Source organism: Augochlora pura, chromosome 9 (assembly GCF_028453695.1).
Source record: "Augochlora pura isolate Apur16 chromosome 9, APUR_v2.2.1, whole genome shotgun sequence".
Lineage (NCBI taxonomy): Eukaryota > Metazoa > Arthropoda > Insecta > Hymenoptera > Halictidae > Augochlora > Augochlora pura.
This window is the reverse complement of record NC_135780.1, coordinates 8,605,107-8,625,928: the sequence shown is the minus strand read 5'-3', so window position 1 is coordinate 8,625,928 and position 20,822 is coordinate 8,605,107. Positions and strand designations below refer to the sequence as shown.

General features: G+C 38.6%; 2 protein-coding genes across 7 annotated transcripts in view; one reads left to right on the top strand and one right to left on the bottom strand.

The window, feature by feature from the left end:
* Positions 1 to 2,016, bottom strand: part of Atg10 (Autophagy-related 10) — a 4,308-nt gene extending 2,292 nt beyond the window's left edge. Inside the window, exon 1 of the mRNA XM_078191301.1 lies at positions 1,985 to 2,016. The gene's annotated coding sequence lies outside the window, so the exon portion shown is untranslated. The remainder of the gene's footprint in view (positions 1 to 1,984) is intronic.
* Ssdp (Sequence-specific single-stranded DNA-binding protein) overlaps positions 1 to 20,822 on the top strand; it is a 25,989-nt gene extending 5,167 nt beyond the window's left edge. The window contains exons 1-14 of one of the 6 annotated variants that reach the window (XM_078191284.1): positions 62 to 1,468; positions 2,382 to 2,454; positions 2,536 to 2,597; positions 2,676 to 2,760; positions 2,846 to 2,887; positions 2,997 to 3,083; positions 4,808 to 4,915; positions 5,648 to 5,722; positions 5,990 to 6,038; positions 6,697 to 6,726; positions 7,708 to 7,919; positions 8,042 to 8,212; positions 8,337 to 8,537; positions 16,624 to 20,822. In XM_078191284.1, coding sequence (XP_078047410.1) covers positions 1,413 to 1,468; positions 2,382 to 2,454; positions 2,536 to 2,597; positions 2,676 to 2,760; positions 2,846 to 2,887; positions 2,997 to 3,083; positions 4,808 to 4,915; positions 5,648 to 5,722; positions 5,990 to 6,038; positions 6,697 to 6,726; positions 7,708 to 7,919; positions 8,042 to 8,212; positions 8,337 to 8,537; positions 16,624 to 16,728 — 1,356 coding nt within the window. In that variant the 5' untranslated portion in view covers positions 62 to 1,412 and the 3' untranslated portion in view covers positions 16,729 to 20,822. Of the gene's footprint in view, positions 1 to 61; positions 1,469 to 2,381; positions 2,455 to 2,535; positions 2,598 to 2,675; positions 2,761 to 2,845; positions 2,888 to 2,996; positions 3,084 to 4,807; positions 4,916 to 5,647; positions 5,723 to 5,989; positions 6,039 to 6,696; positions 6,727 to 7,707; positions 7,920 to 8,041; positions 8,213 to 8,336; positions 8,538 to 9,785; positions 12,041 to 16,623 lie in introns of those variants that run through there. The other 5 variants (XM_078191282.1, XM_078191285.1, XM_078191287.1 and 2 more) reach the window with 5 other exon arrangements.

Here is a 20,822-nt window from a genome sequence, read left to right as displayed (position 1 = left end):
TTTATTGCCCGAAAACAAATAATTTTGAGTATAATCTATCGAAATAAGAATCGATCGTAACTTGGTCGAAAAATCGCATGAGTTGATGAAAGAAAGAGGAGAAAAAATCGAAGCCGGATTAGGGGCGAGAAAAACTAACCTAGATACGGCCCTGACGTGAAAAGTATTGGCTGCGCGCGCAGCTCGGTAAGGATACAAGACAGCGACGAGAGAAGGGGAAGGAAGACAGACGGTCAGTGGTCGTGTTTCTTTGTAAATGTGCGCGTACGTGGTGTGTACGAACAAGAGAACAAACACAGTCTCGCAGGTTCGTGCATGTTACACAGAAGAAGTCGACTGGTGTGTAGTGCAAGAGCGTGTGTAGAAACGACACCGTACGCTTCGTCCTCGTTCACTACCGGATAGGTAGCTACGGATAGAAAAAAAAAGAAGCAGAAAGATATACATATAGGGTTAGGTTGGGGGCAGAAGTGATGCGTCTGAGACCGGCAACAACGGACGCATATCAAGAGTTTGGAAATCGGTGTACAGTGTAAAATATTGCATTTTTCAACTGAACTTCGCAACGAGTCGAAGTACTAGCGTGTGTCCGTCCATCTATCTGTCTGTTGGATTGTCTGTATCTTTAATGAGGTGAGGTGGGACACGGAGGAGAGTGAGGTGAAGCGTAAGGTGCGGAGAGGTGAGGTGTGGTGAGGTGCGGTGCGGCGCGGTGAGGTGTGGTGCGGTAAGGAGAGGTGTGGTACGTGGTGAAGTGAGGTGAGGTGAGGTGAGCAAGCCGAGGCTGAAGAGAGTGAAGTGACCGAACGCAAGTTCGACGAGAGGACGCGCGACGTCGCTTACGCACGATAAGAAAGAGCTAGGTGGCTTGTGACTGTGATTAATCGGTGTCTGAGAGAGAAAGGCAAACGCAAGTACACGGGGGTGAAAAACTAAGGAAAAACAAGAGAAATTGAAAAACTTAGGAACTAAGTGAACGCATATTCAGGGGCGGTGAGAGAGAGGGAAAGAAGAGCGCGAAGTCTGCGAACGATGACGACGCGCGTTCGTTCCGCGGTCATGCGTCCGCAATTCGTCGAGCCATGATGCGAAGTACTGTATCTAGTATAGGCTGCTGGCCACGACTGTGGCTCGACGTGTTCGTGACGTGTGTGTGACCAAAGGGATACGATTCCCGTTGTGTTCGGCTTCGTTGCTTTCCCTTTTTGTTCTTTTTTTCCGTTTGGATATATACTATGTGCGCTGTATTCCTCTCAATCCGTTTCTTCGAACATCAATAGAGAAGAAAGAAAAATAAATACATTGACGGGTACGTTTACGATTCTTCCCCGTCCTGCGCTGCTGTCGGACATTGTTGGTTCGGACGAAACAGTGGTTCTGTTTACACTGGAAGAAATTGACAGTCTTCAAAGATGTACGCAAAGGGGAAGGGGTCTTCAGTACCCTCAGACTCTCAGGCGAGGGAAAAGTATGTATAATTCTAAGTTATGGTCGCATTGTTGAAACATTAAAGGGAGAAAAAAAAATATTTACCGATTGATCGATCAGTGACTCCATTTTTTTCTGTCTGTACACCGAGCGTGCGTGTACGTACCTATTCACGCGTACCTATTCTGGTTCGAAACCAGAAAATCAAATTCATTGTACCAATATAATAGACCAGTATTTACAGAATTGCTCAGTTCTTTATCGAGGTTACAGTAATATGCTTGCAATTTTTATGTATTGAATAGAAATGAAGAATATGTTCGACGTACATCCTCAAACTTTTTAGACACTTTCAAAAAATCGAACCGATGCATGATACAGGTATATGTATATGATACGAGCGATTTCCTAACATTTACACAAAAAATATGCCTCTTTTTCTATTTATGTATTTTCCGTCTTTCATTTTCTCTCAATCTTTCTTTTTCCCTCTCTTTCTCTATTTCTTTCGAGACAAACACCAAGGCAAACGTTCACGTGAATCGATGTTGTTTACCTGACGGCCTGCTCTACAACCTGCTTTCTCGTAAATTCAACTGCAACTGTTTGCTATGACTCACTGGAGTCACTTGTCTCGCGAATCAGGCCGATCGGGCGCCATGTTTTTATCATTTGCACACCGAGATGTGGCATACACAAGATATTAGAACGATGACACTTCATCGGATATCGTTATTTAGCTTGTATCGCATTCTGGAAATCGGGAATCTGGTTTCTTTGTAACAGTAATTGACAATAACGATGTTACTAATTTCTTGGTTGACGTTTCTGTACTTTATTTGAAGTTACTTAAACACGAAACACTCATATTTTCCGCGCGTGTTTGAAATTAATCGTTTACGTTTTGGAATGTCCTACTCGCATTCTTATTAAAGTAATTTGTAATGTTTCAGATTAGCTTTGTACGTGTATGAATATTTATTACATGTTGGCGCACAAAAAGCAGCACAGACGTTTTTATCAGAGGTAATTTCTCTATTTATGAGATTATTACAAATTTTTAAAAAAATGATGCATTACCCTTATTGTTATTTTTTGTTTGCACAGATACGATGGGAAAAGAATATCACTCTTGGAGAACCCCCTGGATTTTTACACTCTTGGTGGTGGTAAGCACTATTACTAATATTAAATCTACAAGACATGAAAAATTCCGAGATATATTAAATTATTTTCAAAAATTTTAGTGTATTCTGGGATTTGTATTCTGCGGCACCAGAGAGACGAGATTCTTGTGAACATAGCAGCGAAGCCAAAGCTTTTCATGATTATGTTAGTGTATAATAAAATTATCACATATGTAATAATACATTTACAAGCTATATAAGTATATTTGTAAAATTGTTTTTGTTAACAGGGCTTTGTAAACAGTGGTTATGGTGTCAATGGTATTGCACATGTAAGTTTACTTGCATTAATAACTAATATATTTAACATTTTATTCAAAGTAATACAAAAACATTGGCAGGTCAGAACTTAGTAGAAAAATGATTGCAAAATGCTTTCAGAATGCTGGTCCAGCACCATCTCCCATAGGACAAATGCCACCCAACGATGGTATGCCTGGTGGACCAATGCCTTCTGCATTCTTCCCCGTAAGTTAATATACATCCATTTATCATTCATACCTTCATTTTTTTAAAATTCATCAAATAAGTAACTTCTACTCCAAAAAGTTGAGAAAATTTCTGAATTAATATTTATTAATTTATTTTTATATCTATGTTTGTAATTTATTGTCACATTCAAGTTATTCAATTATGGACGAAAAGTGGAATGTATCTGAAATACTACTATTCTATCTTGAATATATCCTAATATCACAGTACAATACTGTTGTCAATTTTTTTTTTAGGAATATGTGTATGTGAATAACAACTTTTTGTTCACACATTAATTCCTTTACTACTTTTCCTTTCATGAGTATAAAAGTGACAGAATGTTCAGCAAAGGAATCTAATCTGTTAATTGTATATAGACATACATCATTAGTATTCATATGTACATACAAGACTATGTATAATTATCTGTTATCATTGTTATGCCTAGTTACAATTCTCATTCATTATAACTTTACACTTGATTCAAAGCGTGAAACATTTTTTCAATGTTTTACAAACAGGTCATATTTGTATAAATTTAAAAGCTGTTGCTAACAATTCTACTTAATTTATAGAATTTGTAATTATTCTATATTGTATTATCACAAGAGGAAATATATATTCACTATAGCTCACAAGAGGTCTGCTCTCACATATAAAAATCATCTACTCCCAGATACACACATACTCTAATACACTGCAATGCAGTAAGTGTACAAAAGATAATACACAATGAATTTAATGCAAATAAGTTTTGAAACAAGTGTATATTTAAACAAGATTCTCATGCCATGCTTGTTTACACTGTATCTATGTACTTATTTTTTTCTCTGCTACATATCTAACACTTGTGTGTGCGTTCCTTTACCATTTTCACTCTATGATCTCCTGTCTGCATATAATCAGGCCTCTAAAGTATATCAGAAGAGATTTCTATAGATGTTAGAAAATAGTTTTAACTCTAATATTTTTGTATAGTAGGTGAAAGAATTTCTAATGTTTTACCTTGGGCTGACTTACGTTTATACAAAATCTTTGCAATCATTTGTTGACTTTATGAATTGTGAATTCCATCGTTTATTGAAACATTTATAAAATATTGGTTGTTTTATCTTTAGGATGACATTTATTGTATACTGTCACATTTTTATATTTTTAATGTATACATAAGATGAATGTCATTCAGTTTGAATGATCTTTTTACGAGTTTTATACATGGAAGCATGTACAAACTCTCAAAACAATTACATATAAAGCAAACGTAACAACTCTTCTGTATGTAAACACTGTGTAACACAACGACATTAAGTATCAGCTAAGGTTTTTTTTTTAAAAAAGATTTGACACGTTAATATGAAAGCCAGCTTAGAAAGTAACAAAACACTTGATACTATATTTTTGAGAAATAAAACCTTTAGAAACTCAATTACTCAAGATACTGGAGATACAAAATTATTATTGTAACTGGCATCAGGATATAGTATGCAATAGACAGATTGTAACAGTACCAGAAATATTTTTTTAACATGAATTTGATTTGATAAACAAAGTTACGTGTAGCTATAATGTCGTACGGATCATTTTGATAATTATAACTTTTAGATTTTTAAGGTGCTGTTCAACATAGTATTAACACAATCATACCCAAGCCTTCTAGTCTAGCTGTTGCCTGGATCGCAGTGTTGCTACATGTCTGTCGTTTGCGTTGCTTGTTGCAGAACAACTCGACAATGCGACCATCTCCGCCCACACACCCCTCATCACAGCCATCCCCCCAGCACCCCCAGCCACCCCCGCCCCCACACTCGCAGATGATGTCCACTCAGGTAAGCCTCATTCGACACGTACACTGTCACTCATGGAGAATCACTTTGTCCACTTTCATTACACTGTATCATTGTGTACCTAAAACTGTTTGCTCGAAGTTGCTTCCCTCCTGTCAAAGTTGCCTCTATTTTATAATTTTCAGCTTATGTTTCTTGAAATCCAATAGATCATACAAACAGAACTTGTCAAAAAATGTTTCTACAAGCATAGTACATAATTAGCTGCTAGAGATACGCGAATTATTTATAATTTTGTAACATTTGACATTAGATATTGTAACTATATTTTGAGTTGACGTGTGTTAAAAATTAACGTTATCGTGTTTAAGTAGATTTTATGAAAGTGCATTAGCACTACAGTATGTAAAGGTAAGGTAAAATTCTTGAGGTGCTATGAGTTTTCAAGAGACAATAATTATTAGTTTGATAATAATAATTTAAGGTAAGATTCAATCCACATGTATAACATACTTTGGTTTATTTCAACCTATTCTTGATTGTGGATCCTCGTTATTTGTAATTCTTTTTGCACATTGATATGTCAGAGATGCATAAATTGCACTGGGTTGATTTACATCAATGTGCAAGTGTTATGTGATCTATTGCTTACTGTGACTGCCTGGTATGTGACTCTCAAAATGTAAAATAGCTATGACGTGTGATTGGGTTTTTATTTCTAAAAATATTCTGAGATAAAAATGACTTAATGTTTATGTTCCTAACTTGTTGCAGTTCATGGGTCCACGATATCCTCCTGGACCACGACCTGGAGTACGTATGCCACAAATGGGAAATGACTTTAATGGAGTACGTGTTATTATTTCTTATAATGTGTATTTTAACACTTTACTTACCGGAAGTTACTTAATATTTTGTTAAAAGTCGAAGGCAAATAGTTGTGGTTTCTAAACGAAATTGTTCTATAACGATAACAATTGTTTAAAAGAAAATTGAGCTCTTTGCAGACACAGCACAATTCTACAATCTATCGTTAGGCTACCAGTAACTGAAGTGTTAAATTCTGTTGTGTGCCTACATTTATAATATTAACTAACATGTTATTGTTTTGTTCAGCCCCCTGGACAGCCAATGATGCCAAACAGTATGGACCCGACTAGGCAAGGTAAGAGCTTACTTTTATGCTAGATACACATTGATTTTTTTTCTGGTATTGATGATAATTGCGAGAGGAGAATGGCATAGACGCATGCATACCAAAAACCACACAGCAATAAATGAATCAGTAATTATTGAAAGTGGATTGGATTGCTGTGATGTGGAGTGGATTGGTTTTTGAATTGTCTAGTTACATGCAGTGGTGTAGTTTTTTTTCTTACTTCAGCCTTTTGTAATTATATTTTTCTATATAAATTGTAGATGCATTAAACGAATAAGATCCTAAAATTCATTTAATTTTATTTATTCCAACTATTTAAATTTCTTTTTTCTAAAGACATGTAATACATTTTTTAACAATTTTTATAAGTTATTAACTGTGATTTATCTTCAATTGATTGTTTTTAAATATATTATCATTAACTGTTTTATAATGAATATTTAATATAAATATATTTTTTCAAGTTACATTTAGTTTTGTCAAAGTATATTATTTGTATAGTTGTTAGAGATTTTCGTTTGTCTATATGCTACAATATATGTTTTCGCAGTCGAGATGTTTTTTCGGGTATATTCACTATGCGACCGCAAAGTAACTAGACCTTACCGCCATCAACCTGACCTTACCTACCTGCCGTACTAATGTGTGCTCTTGTGTTCCTCAGGCGAAGCTGGAGAATTTGTAGGGTGGCAAGGTAGGAAGCAACCCAGCAACCAAATCACACTCACATGACTTAGTCAAGCCTAACTTTTAGTTTTTTCTCCTGCTCGTCTTAAAATTTTTGTTCTCACTCTCATGAATAAATGCACTAGCTTAGTTTCTGTGTACAAATATTAGCTCACTCGATCTTAAAATCAGTATTGTATCAGATGCAATTTTCTGTAATGAGATATAGAATCCACTCTGTCTACGAGAACAACGTTTTTACTATTGAAAAAAGTAGCAAACTTAACATTACTAAGTGTATACTTTTGATTATGTTAAGTACCAAGTTATAAATGTTTAAACTCTGCACATAATAAATATATGTAATATTGTGGCTAACACACCTTGCTGTAACTACAAATCACCATGATATGAATTGAGTGTTTCAATACATAAGCTGTTGGTTCACATGAACATGTACATATACACCGAATTAATGTTCTATTAATGAAGCTTCTCATACAAAAGATCGTACAACAACATCATGTGAATAATACTGTTCAGTGCTAATTATATGTAGTTATTGCTGTTCGATTTAAAAAGGCATTAACCGAATGATTGTTTTACATGTCATGTACCTGACACAAAATCCATTGTTTTCTTTCGGTTGTTTTCAAGCTGAAAAGTTTACAAAGAGATATTTGTAGTGCTGTTTTCATCCTACGCATGAGCTTTTTACTTGATTTATTTATATGTAGACGCAATTACCAATTCAGCATGATGTCCACTTGCTTTACTATGTATTCGACTTCGGCAAAGCATGACTTTACTTTTTAGTGTATTAAAAAAGGTGAAACAAAATTTGATCACCTTATTACACCATTAAAGGAATAGAGAAAGTTATAAAGCCACATGAATTGCCGTTAGTCCAATGATTCACGATTAGCATTTAGTATTAACATGAAATTAGAATAGTATTAATACTTGTACGTTTATAAACAGATTTATCAAAGATTATTTTTATTATTAGCTCCTCCAGGCATGAATCCCATGAACCCGAGGATGAACCCACCAAGGGGACCTGGGATGGGGCCAATGGGACCGGGAAGTTATGGACCAGGAATAAGAGGACCACCTCCTAACAGTACCCTAGGTCCGGGAGGTCCGGGAGGACCTGGAATGCCGCCCATGAGTATGGCTGGACCAGGCGGGAGACAACAGTGGCAACCTAATACATCTACAGTACGTATTCATGTATATGATTGTTCATTGACACGGTTTACTCCACCTTACTTTAGTTAGCCATAGTAAAATAGAATTTTAAATTTCATAATTTATAATTTAACTTTTTTTTGTACTTTTAGCCAATGAATTACTCATCGTCGTCGCCTGGTAATTATGGAGGACCGCCAGGATCAACGGGTCCTCCAGGTCCAGGTACACCAATTATGCCAAGCCCCCAAGATAGTAGCAATAGTGGTGGTGAAAACATGTATACCATGATGAAACCTGTACCTGGTGGAAACATGCCTGGTGTAAGTATATCTTATTCTAATTAATATTTACTATAACTAATGATTATTTATCGGTTATTTAATATTTACAATGACATCATTTTTTAAATAAAATTATTATAATTATTATTACTAATTTAATCAGGACTTTCCCATGAGTGGCGGACCAGAGGGTGGTCCAATGGGGCCCATGGGTCCAAACACGATGGGTCCTGTTCTTAACGGCGATGGTCTCGACGGAATGAAAAACAGTCCAGCTAACGGAGGTCCCGGAACTCCTCGGGAAGACAGTGGAAGTGGAATGGGTGACTATAATCTGAGTGGTTTCGGAGGTCCTGGGGAAAATGTAAGTATTAGTAGGTTCTACAACAGTTCCCTATAACAGTTACTCGACGTGTTAATATGTACTTATATGTGTGATAATCAATTCTCTAATATATTGTCATTCTAGTTCTCTAATCAGTGATCCATGTTGATGACATGTTTGAACAGATAACTTTTATTTATTTGTAGAATGTTCATATTGATTTCAGATTTATTAAATCAGTCAAGAATCATAAAACATATAAGTCCATATTATAACTCAGCTTTCTTCTAATTATCCAGCAATTAACAGATTCAGGTGCTTTCGTCAATACGACTATTACTTATTCCATTCCAAAATACTTTGGGTGTTATTATATTTAGAGGGCTTATCCTCCAGCTTATTCCAACCTAGTTAATGCTTATTCAAAATGTCAATATTTTATCAGAATTTTGTATGTCCTGTTTAATCATAAAGGCTTCTTGGGAAATTTAATTTACATTACCTATTCGCATCTAATATTGTTATAACTGGCTCAATTGTGTCTAACTATTATCATACTAACAGTATGACTAATGATACAAGTATGAAGTGAGTCTAAAAATCTGTTGTTTTACTTCCCCCCCGCCCCCTAAAGGCTAGTGATCACTTCGAAAATAAAAGGAAGTAAAGTAAAGAAATGACAGTATATTATAAAGTTGAAATATTTATAGAGATTACATTAAAACTGCCAACTTCTCTATTAATTGGATCAGAAATAATACCCTGTGCATCGTTCTTGTGCAAGCCTTTTCATTTAAGTTTTGACGAAATGTTTAGCGACTTTTATACCTACTTCATACGATAAAGATTAAATTGTGAATCAGCTTTCCACCGATATTTAATTATAAAAATATATATGCAAGATATTTCGTAAGGTTTATCGTAGGTGGCACTGAAGACATTTTTGTGTCCAGACGATTTTTAGTAATACTTTAGTAGTTTATCTACCATTTAGCGGCTGGTACTGCTTTATATAAAAAGAAACGGTTTGGGATTATTGAAATATTTATTAAAAGTCAGAAATCGTCTTGCTATTAATTGAAAAATTTCTTCTTTGAACAACTACGGTATACATTACGAGATGCATATATGTAACTGATATTTTTAATGAGCGCGCACAAACGGTGTTCATAACGTCTGTTATATGAATTTTTATTCGTTTACGTTATTACTTCGGATTGTGAGTAGGATTCCGAATGAAAAGTGTAATGAGTAATCTCGCACGTGCGCCTTCTGTATTCCCGACAGTTTTTTTAAAAAGTCAAGTCGCCTTGGATCCAGCCCCGAGTACATAGATGCCGTAGATTTCCCGGTTAATCACGCAATTTGGAAAAGGATCATAAGCATACGCATATGCTGACGTTTGTCGTCACGTGGTACTCACACATACGCGCGCGCGCGCGTTCATAAATACTTTGTCAATGGCTCAAGCATGATTCTCGCTCATGACAAGACGCAAGTAGAGAACGACAGGGAGGAAAAAACAAAACATGAAAGAATACACAGAACGTTCGTGATAACGCATACTACGTCCTTGTGCGTTCGTTGATCAATCGTTCATAATGTGATTAGGTTAGCATTTAAGTGCTCATTACGTTGTTATTACGAAACTATGATACTCGAATCGTCACAGAATATATTATGAAAGAATTTTTACGAGTATTTATATGTTGTATACATATATATGCTCTGCTAAATACTCAAGAGGTTGCAGTTTAGAATTTTACTATTACTATTTTCTTTCTCCTTTTTTTTTTTAATACGATTATTTCTATATTCATACTTCATTATCGATAGAGTTACGATACGTCTTTTTTTATCAAATCGTGTCAACGCCAACAACGTCTATTATTTATATTTATTTGAACATTAGCTTGTAAGCAAAGGTGCCTGAAAAACACGAACTACTGTGATTATCAATCGCATAATTGTTAAACGATTTTTAACTCTCTTTTTTTCTATCCTTCATTCTTTCTCCTTTATTTTCTTTTTTTTATTGTTCATTTAAACCGCTGTATCTCGTAATCGCATCGCTGGTTCGCCAGTAGGCGACTGTGGCTTATTTTTCATCCCATTATAGAGTTAGGCCTTCGAGAATTAGGATAGAAAAAAAGGATAGGTTGTATAAGTTCACGATAGGTAAGGCATAAACATTGGTTACGTTCAGTAAGATGAAAATTTCAGTCGAGAAATTTTTCTTGTGGACACGCCGTTTAGTGCGTTCCTCGAAATTAACGAGATCGTTTCCTTTTTGATCGTTCTTTTTTTTGTTTTTCATAATATAGCATTACTATACCGTTTCGAACATACGCATCAAGGCTCATCTAGCCGTTTGAATCAAATTTCTTTACACCTTTTTTTTAAAATTGCAAAATTGAAACTTTTACGAAACTCTGTAATGAGGTGATTAAATTGGCCGAACTCGTACCGAGTCCTTCCACTGTTTGCTCACAATTCACTACCGATAGAAGCAAGTATGTGCACTATCTATTCGCAGCTATTGACGTCGCAACATCTCGGGCGTACATTTTCGTTGTCCAAACGGTTTACGATAAAACCTGAGCGATTATTTTCGTCGATACCTCCACGAAAAATAAACGAATGCAAAAGCGTATACCGCATTGTTTCTAGCGTGTTGATTCTAGTCGTACAATTGCTCGATTGAATGCTTCCGAACATAACTTAAACATTACGGTTCTCAAACTGAACTTGACTGAGAATCAGGGAAGTTCGACTACGATAGTTAAACGGTTTCATTTCACGTCATAGTTCAAAACTTTCCTATCGTTCCGAAGTTCCTATTAGAAATTAGTTTACAAACAAGCATGTACGAGATCAAATTATTGAGTTCCTCTGTTTGGTTTGTTGTTGTTCCGGTTACTGCTTCTGAAGCAAGCACAAAAACCTCTTTCTTTTTTTTTTCAAATGAAAAGCACGTTCAGTCACGCCGAGAATTGCGACGCGAATGGTTCTGCGAAATTAACTTAACGAAAAAAATTCTTGAACAGGATGGAGAAAAGTAAATATATATGAAGGAAATATGTTATATACATAACGTGTATATGACAACAATACGCTATATATATAAATATATATACATGTATATGCGTGTATATATGTGTATATGTGTGTATATATATACATATACATATTATTTTTGTATGGAATAAGTGTCGTAGACGGTGTAAGTACTGAACCTAAATGATCGAGTGTAACAGAAGCAAAGAGAAAGCAAAATACGAAAACACGAAGAAATGGAGAAATATCGTGCGAACCTCCGGAATCCATCCGTCCGTAATGGTTATAGGTCAGTACCGGACTATGCTGTGCTGCTGTTAGTTGTGTTTAAATTAATTTAAAATATTAATCCTACTCATAGATTATACATATGTAAAACAAGATATAAAACGCGAGAAAGAGAGACCGAGCGAGATAAAAAGGAAGGGGTATAGTGAGAAGAAGATAGAGAACGCGTGAAAGAGAGAAAGAAAGTGAGTGCATGTGGGCGGGAGGGAGGGTGAGAGAGTATGAGAAGAGCGAGAGAATTATGAATGCACGTTCTGAGAGCACCGGCAAGATCGATGACTAACTTAAATATAACTAATTTCAGAATCATACTGCTTTGCTCTTTCATCATCTATTAGTTTATCTGTATTTCATTATTTCAACGTCACGATTACATATTTAATTTTAATAGAAAGGGACGAACGGGAACATCAACGTGCACAGATTGTTGTTCTTTGTGCTTACGATTAGTTCCTTGAACATTTTTCACATGTGTCACAGTAGGTTTCAGGAATTTATGAATTTACACGTGCATACATTACAGACACGACAACGCGCGATAAACTATTCAAATGGCAGAAAGTCGGCAGTACAAAGAACGATATATAGCCTTTGCTTTTGACGCATGAAGACTATTAGTTATTGGATAATTTTGTAAATGTCGTTTAAGAAACACAAATTCTTGCCGTTGTTCCAGGGAACATATACACACTCACACAATCAAGGACACATGCAAACATGCACGTACATACATAACACGTACACGTACATATTTTGACTCGAACGAGAGTGAGAGAGAGAGAGACAGCTTTAAGCCTCCGCTTGTACCAACTTAACGAATTAATTGATCAGGTGCGAAATCGTCTACGTGTAGATATCATTTCGAAGTGGAAGGAATACACATACGCCACATAATATAATAGGATCTATGTAATTTTTTCTTGGAGCACGAAGAGTCGATCGCCCGCAAATGAAAGAACAGAGATATCGCGACCGGGATTTGAAATACGAGCGAGGATAAAGAACAGATATTGTTCGCGATAACGAGGAAAAGTATTATTCGTTTTGAATGAAGATGGACTTGATGTAAACAGTTGCAAACGGTTCGCTTTTCCGTTGGTCACGATTCGAAATCGGTCCTCATTTCTCACGAAGTATCTCCCCTCTGTCATAGAGACGTTGAATCGTTTGAATCTCTCTACAATATTCGGTGTTTCGCCAATTTGCCACTATTTTTGAAAGAGCGTGGAAAAATTTGATAAACTATCGAATAGATTTGTCACATCGGTCAACACATCGGTTGGACTCACTTGGTTCCACGTATTCGTTTGTTCACATCAGATCCATCTTTAATCTGATTGTGAGGGAATAATAGGATTTTTGTTGTTGCTTGTAACACAACTCGTCCGCTGTCGAATCGCGACGTGCGCGCACGCGCGCGCGCACACACACACGTACACACACATACCGTCTGCTCTGTTCATACACGATAAAAAACAATTTCTATCATAGAGAAAGAACAAAAGAGAGAGAGAGAGACAAAGAGAGTGTGAGCATGCTTCGTTCCTGTACCGTTGCGTGATGCGCGCGCTCGCGCGCGCCATTGGCTATTCTTGACGCCGAATATTTTTACTTTAACATAACACACAGCCCCACGTTGTAAGCCGCACAAGTGAATGGCGATGAAACATTTTACATTATTAATATATGCCTAAGCCAGGGGAGATCGAGACAATAAATGTAAACCTGTTACACTGAGAATATTGCGTTTTTCTTTTTTATTTGCTGTTTCAATCCGCATCAGGGTGCTGGCTACTAAAATGTTTTATATATAACTATCTGTTTCCAATGCACTTTGTTTTACACAAAATTTTCTCGGCTGTGTCGCTGGACACACGTTTCTTTCTGGTAATCACATGTCACTTGTGTTTCACATTGTCCGTGCACATCGTTCGATATCAAACGTAATCGCGTATATGGTAGGTCCACTCGCGCGTTGGTCACCGTGGTTGGAACACCTGTCCGTGCACCGTTGTTTCTCATTTTCGAACAACTATGCTGCAAAATAAGAATCGACGGTGCACGAACAACTTTTTCTCTCACCTTCGTCATGGGGTAGAGCAGGCATGGGCAAATAATGCCCTATGGAACACTGCCGCGGCCCCGTTGAAATCAGAAGAAAACAAAACCACTTTTGATTAGGGGAGAGAAACGAGAGTGAGAGAGACAGAGACATAGCGAGACTATTTACTAGCTCTAACTCTAACGCTTTGTTGCTCATGCCTGGAATAGAGAAAGGATCGATAACACTTGATATAGAAATCATTTAATTTTCTTTTGATTTACAACACTTCGGTAACATGTGATGCTGTACAATGTTTGTAATTGTCTGTTTGTACTAGCACGAGAGGAATACGTACACACGCGTAATCGTAATGTTGCTTTCCAAACGGATGCGATCATACGATTAAAAAGCTACTTGTCGTTCGTATCTCGCTTGAGCGATCTACTAACAATTCAACAAACAGTTTAACAAGACTTGCGCTTCGAGAGCTATTCTTTCGGTAATTCAACACAAGACACGCACACACATATATATATATTATATCGAACGCTCGTGCAAAGAGAACCGAAGTCGCGCACGCAGCATGATTTGTGTAACATGCGGAACCACATCGTACGACGTACGACATACAATTGCAACGTGGAGTATATTGTGGAACACAATGTGTGTGATATACTGTTATATATCATGATCGATTTGCAATGCTTTAAACGAAGTTGCCTGTAACATAATTAAAGACGCAAGAGAATATGAAACGGAAAACCGGTGAAATCTGATAGCTGTATATAGTACTAGCCTGTACTGACCTGTAGCACATGGATGCGTGAGCGCAAAGTGATTGGTGGATTGCGAGATCGTATCGAGACACACGATTGATTTGAACGAGATCCAAAAAGTAAAAAAAAACGAAAACTAAAGTTATATGGACAAAATAGAAGGGAAAAGTCTTTAATGGAAAAATGTAACACGTAAGGGATGACACGTCGAGTTTCTCTGTTTTACAAGCATTTTCTTAAACTATAAAACAATAGAGTTGTTTTCGATCGACGTAACGGCTCGGTGAGGTGTGCGTCAGTGTGGGGATGGGCCGGAGACACAGAATGAGAGCGCGCGAGCGCGCGCGCACGCATAGCACAGCACACACGCGTGCGCCAATGCGCAAGAACGAACGATCGTCCGTTATACATACATATTATACACGGATCTATATAACGATGTACACATATATCGGTATAGATCTGTATATGATATTTTTTCTGTGTGTATGTGTTGTTTGTTGTTTATTTTTTTATTTATTGTTCGTACATGTTGATTCTTTCTTTGGTCGATACGGGCTTCACTTTTTTTTATATAACGTCCATGTGTTGTGGGTCAGAGCGCCCTGGGAACATGGAAGAACCACATTTCTCGTAGTGGATGCGGTTCCTCCATCGAATCGTTTCTCTCCCCCTAGTTATTTCACGATTTCCTGTTCTAAGTTTTGTTGCCGACGAGCCAAAAACAGCCCTCCCTCCCCCTTGATGGCGCACCATATCATCAAGCGCTGCGTCGAGACGAGATTTAGTTTACGCAGCACGTCAGCGTTTTCTTGCCCAGATTCGTTCGGGACCAGCGAACTGCTCATAATTTCCTCTGCCGCGCTACTACTATCTTGCTCTACCAACGCGGACGTGAACGGAAGGCAGGCGCTGCTGGGTTCGATTCCACACTCGGGGAGAAAACATTCTTGTTTCTTTCTCGTCTTGTTTCTCCCTCTTTCCCGTTGCCACTGGGATTCGCTCTATTCGTTCGATTCATTCACCCGACTGTTGCGGATCTTTCAACCCAGACGCGCACCGCTAACGATAAGTTTCCCGCCGATAAAACGCTGCCGTCGGGTCATCCAGTTTATCGCAATGCCGCGTATGAGGCATACAGCGTACAAGAGTCAGAGAGCGTGTGTGTTTTTCTCCGTAGATTCCCTCTCTCTCTGTCTCTCACATACGACGGGTAGGACAGTCCGCGAAACCAGGAGTCGAGAAACGGGAGGAAATTTTTTCAGAAGGAAACTCGCGATCCGGATGAGCGTTTTTTTTTCCTTTTTCCCCCCAAGGGCCTGCCTAACAAATATTATTGTCTGTTCAATTGCAATCTATTCTTTTTTCACCCGAACAAAGTACATCGCTACAGTTTTCCCTCGTTAACGTTGAATCAGTTGGTGAACACGGCGAAACGCTATGGAGTAGCCGACACTGTTTTCTACTGGCCGAAGAAAACGAAGAGCAATGCCGTCGGATGCCCCACGGGATAGAAGGGGGTGAGAACACGACGCTAACGGAGGAAACCTGTGATTCGTAAAGAAAGTTTGTCGCGATTTAATCGAATCTAAAATTGAACTGACAATAATCAACGATTGTTAAATTGTCAACGTGTCATGTTTTTTTCTTCACGAAGCAATTGCTGTGCTTCCCGTAAAAGCTGAGAGACTTCATCTCTCCCTCTCTCTTCGTATAAAAGTATAAGAAACGTTTTTTTTGGCAACGCGGTCCTTATTTTCAGTGACTATAAACGCCAATGGCTATCGTGTTAGGTTCCTCACGAAAGAAAAGCGCTTGTTTCGGTCGCCGTGTTCCTTCGTCAGCTCGCTGGTGAACACGCTGAAAGCGGAACAGAAAAGAAACATGGGCAAGGTATCGCCTGATGGTGGTCTTGCCTAACCTTTTACTTGTAACCGGCCTGGTGTTGGTTGATTCACAGGATCAGACCGAGTCAGCGGCCATACTCAAGATCAAGGAGAGCATGCAGGAAGAAGCGAAGAGGTTTGAGAAGGACTCTGATCACCCCGATTATTTCATACAGTAACTCTTTGCGAGTCGTAGTGCTCCGAGACCAAACTAACCTTCTGAGAAAGCGAGTCGCGAAACAATCATCCTCCCTACTCTATCTTCCTTTACCTAGTTCACACTGTACTTGCCCCCCCCCCCCCCCCCTCTAACCACCAAGTTTGGAAGCGGGGTGTTCAAAAGGACGCGCGCGAATCTGACGGGAAACTAAACGATACTTAAACAATCCAGAAAGACGGAAAGCAACGGTACAGGGGATCGATCTTAGTTCACACAGCGCAAAGTGAAGATTCGCAGATTTTGCCCTTTGCGTGATGCAAGGGGGCCCTCGTCCATCGATGTTTATCCTATTCGGATGCGGACAAGCGGAAAGGGTTTACCATTCCCCAAGTAAAAGTTATCCAATCTGTTTTATAAAAACATCGTCCCACGTGTTCGTTCCGGTCGTCGTTGATCGATAATCTTTGTTTTAACACGTAACGACTGATGATGGGGCTCGAATACCCGCATAATCAAGTTTAATAAAGTCACGCGAGCAGATCTGATTCGTCCGTGTTTCTTTCTTTATCACGATCTGGTGATCGTCTTTTAGCCATCCCTCCACGCTCCTTCGTGTCTCTCCTACTCGCTTAGGATTCTCAATTCTGTTTCCTGAGTAAGTAAGTGCTTCCTTATTGGCTCTAAGTTCAAAGAAAACGCTCTATTTTTTGTACAGTAGGGAAAGCATTGCTTCAGCGATACGGCGTAATGTTTTCTATCGAGAATAGTTGACGCCCCCACCTCGACTCTCCCTTTTAGCACCCCTCCTCTTCCTCCTAACTCGTCCCACCCTTATTCCGTCATTCTCCAGCGAGTCATTAATAATGGCATCGATACCGACGAGCGTGGTTCGCAATGTCGACTGACAAAATGATCGCGACGTTTCATCGATTTCCTCGATCGTCGGTGCACGTGGCGCGCTTTCGAAGCAGCGAATTGTAAAACTATGCTGACTGTGATAAGACGAACCGAAAAAAAAAAACGGAAAGCGACGAATTGTTTCAGGGAAAATTTCCAACTTGTCGAGAAAAATTCTTCACCGGTACTTAATGGAGCGAACCGAATCGTTCCAACGAGTATAGGCTTGTTTTCATTCCGATAGAAGTATCGATATCCCATCGACGATACGAGATCTTCGATGACTCCGTCGAAACGGTTCTAGTGGTTAAAATGGTTCGTTAACGGAGAGCCCAGAGAATCGTTTCGTGAAGGAGAATTGTCGTTGTTCTATCCGAACCGTGGGTAGGTAGAAAAGAAGAAAGATTTTTACGGGCATTTGTTCATGCGTTTATTGCGTTTATTGCGTTCAATACGGTTACGATCTCCCCCGAACCGGTCTGAGCCGGTCCGCGCTACAGGATCGGTATCAGATGAAAACGACAAAGAAGCGCACAGTATTTAAAGGAAATTGCGATAAAAATACAGTTCTGATTTCATAGTCGAACGTAAGCATCCAATTTAATTCCATTGACTTGCAGGTACACGATAATTAGTTAGCTTATCCGTGTCCGGAGAATGAGATGACCTCTCGACGAACAGTTTTGAACGCATTGTATTTAGGGATCGAAAAGTAAACCTGGATCGGAGTACCCGTGAACTTTGTCGCGTACTCCGGCATCCGTGTTTCGGTGTTTTCGAAACAAGTCGTTAATACAGTTTTCCCTTGTCAGCGACGCATTGTTCGGGGAACGCGGTACGATGGTTCATGGACAGTAGCTAATTCTCTCAATTGGTCGTAGTCGCGTGGCCGCAAGCATTAAGCAAACAAGAATGTTGTAGGATTGCGTCGTGCTGCGATGATGACGAGAACCCGCTGCGTTAACAAGGGAAAACTCAGCCAGGTAGAAGTGGAATAACGTTAAACATTGTACTATAGCGAGGCACGTATAGCATCTTAGAGAAATGCTTCGGAGAAGGGGTGTGTTGTCCTGTGGTTAACGTTAGCCCGTCTACACAGTATCTCGATATATCTCGGAAACGAAACTAGGACTTAATCTGGCCAGTGTGCATCCATATAGTACACGCTAGGCGTATTTTCATTCGAGACAGTCGTTGATTGTTGTCGCAGACGGACTTTATGAATGCGTAACTGCCAGTATTTGACAAATCTATAATCTCTTTCTGTTTATTTTAACGATTATACAAGTCCGTTACGTTCACGTTCAATCTGAGACTTTCACAGATACGAAGTATAGTTTTCCCTTGTCGGCGTGATCGAAGGAATTACTTCCATATTGGCTGACGATTCGGGATGGTGGGGACAATGGCGGGAACGTAGGTGGGAACGGAACGCTAACGAGGGAAAATTGTGTTTGAAATTTTCGATCGCAATAAGAATTGTTTTGATGTCGAGCGCAGGAACACTTTGAAACGGACAGAATTAACTTAGTTGGTGCGAAGTTGATGTCACGTTGATTATTCGCGTGGGTATGCATGAAGAAAAAAAATTATGCGAGGACCAGAGTGAACGTAACCAAAGAGTACAAGAGGGTAGAGAACGTATCGTCGGGAGCTTTGGGACGCGATATTAATGTGATCTGGACGATTACAAGACGCGAGATTCTGTTCCTTTCGAGCTCTGACGGAAACTTTGCGGACTGTAATTTTCTTTTCTCTTCTAATCGCTGTTTGTTTCCTGGCCATGCTCGATTCCGGAAATGGCGGCGTGTACATGCACCATGTGTATACTATGATATTTTGGCGTATTATGTAAATGTGTAACTTGTACAAACCGAAGCGTCGAGTGCAATTTGAATTAGATGACACGAGGTTGGAACGCGCGATGTTCCTGACTATACGCGACACGCGATGCATTCGCATAGTATCGATCGTCCTCGTCTCGTAGACAGGAAATGTTTTCGATTTTTGGCCGTGATTTCTCGCGATTCAGACGTAGGACTTTTGTTTCTGATTTCTGGTTGCTATTGTTCGGAAATAATATGCTGGTCATTTAATTTTTGTTGCGTCCACGCACGGCACCCGAACTCGGAACACATTTTTCAACGAACCCTTGAAACCTCGATACTATCGACAACGTTCCGCGTTTACCTTTAATGTATGTATATTTAACTGCTCATCCCAGCTGCTCTCCAACGAGCGTAAAATTCTTATATATTCTTTTTTTTTTTATTATCTATTCTTTGATACTCCTTCGCGCGATTGTGATTCGGTGACGAACAAAACATGAAAGCTTTTCGTACAAAATTCCGAACGATTATTGTTTCGATCGAACCTCTAACAGATGAAATTCCATAATGTAGAACGAACGGTTGCGTGAAGGATAGACCAAAAAGATAAATACTTTCAGAGAAGAGCGGTATATAGTATTTACACTTTTTTAAATGATCATTGAGCTACAAAAGAGCGAAAGAGAGAGAGAGAGAGAGAGAGTGAGCGAGAGAGGAAGAAAGAGAGATGTTTGTACATTGTTTAAAAACGAGAGTTCAACTCGTCGTTACTAGAAAACGAGGCGAAATAAAAGAAATAATACGGTATGCGTTGATGCCGGTATAATGCGGTTACGATTTCGTGTAAGGTAAAAGTAGGTTAATTAAGTAAGAATGTTGGATTGGCAACAAATTATAGCGGTTCGAAATGAAAGAGAAAGAGAGTATTCGAATTAAGAATTGTGTAAAAGTATTTCAATATCGATCGAATGGTAGAATTCCGAACGCGTGTAAATCAAGATCGAAGGATATACAAGATGAAAGTAGTTATTAAAGGAAATCGATGAGCCGCCATTGCTCCCCCTCTCCTCTCACTATCATTATCATTACCACACTACAACCACCATATCACCATCTCAACACTACCATTGCCACTACCCTCGCCATCCTTTCCTCATCCCTTGAAGAGTGTTTGCATTGAAAAGTGAACGTAAAATTGGTTTTTGTAATTATTTTCACTTATTCGATCATTGTAGTGCTGACGCGGGCAGTACATCTTGCGGCTGAGCTCACATATTCTTTAAATTCATGCATAATTATCGACATAATTATAGAAACCTATACGAATATAGCATTCAAGTAGCAAGTAATAATGATAAAAATAATTAAATAAATGTCATCTATCCTA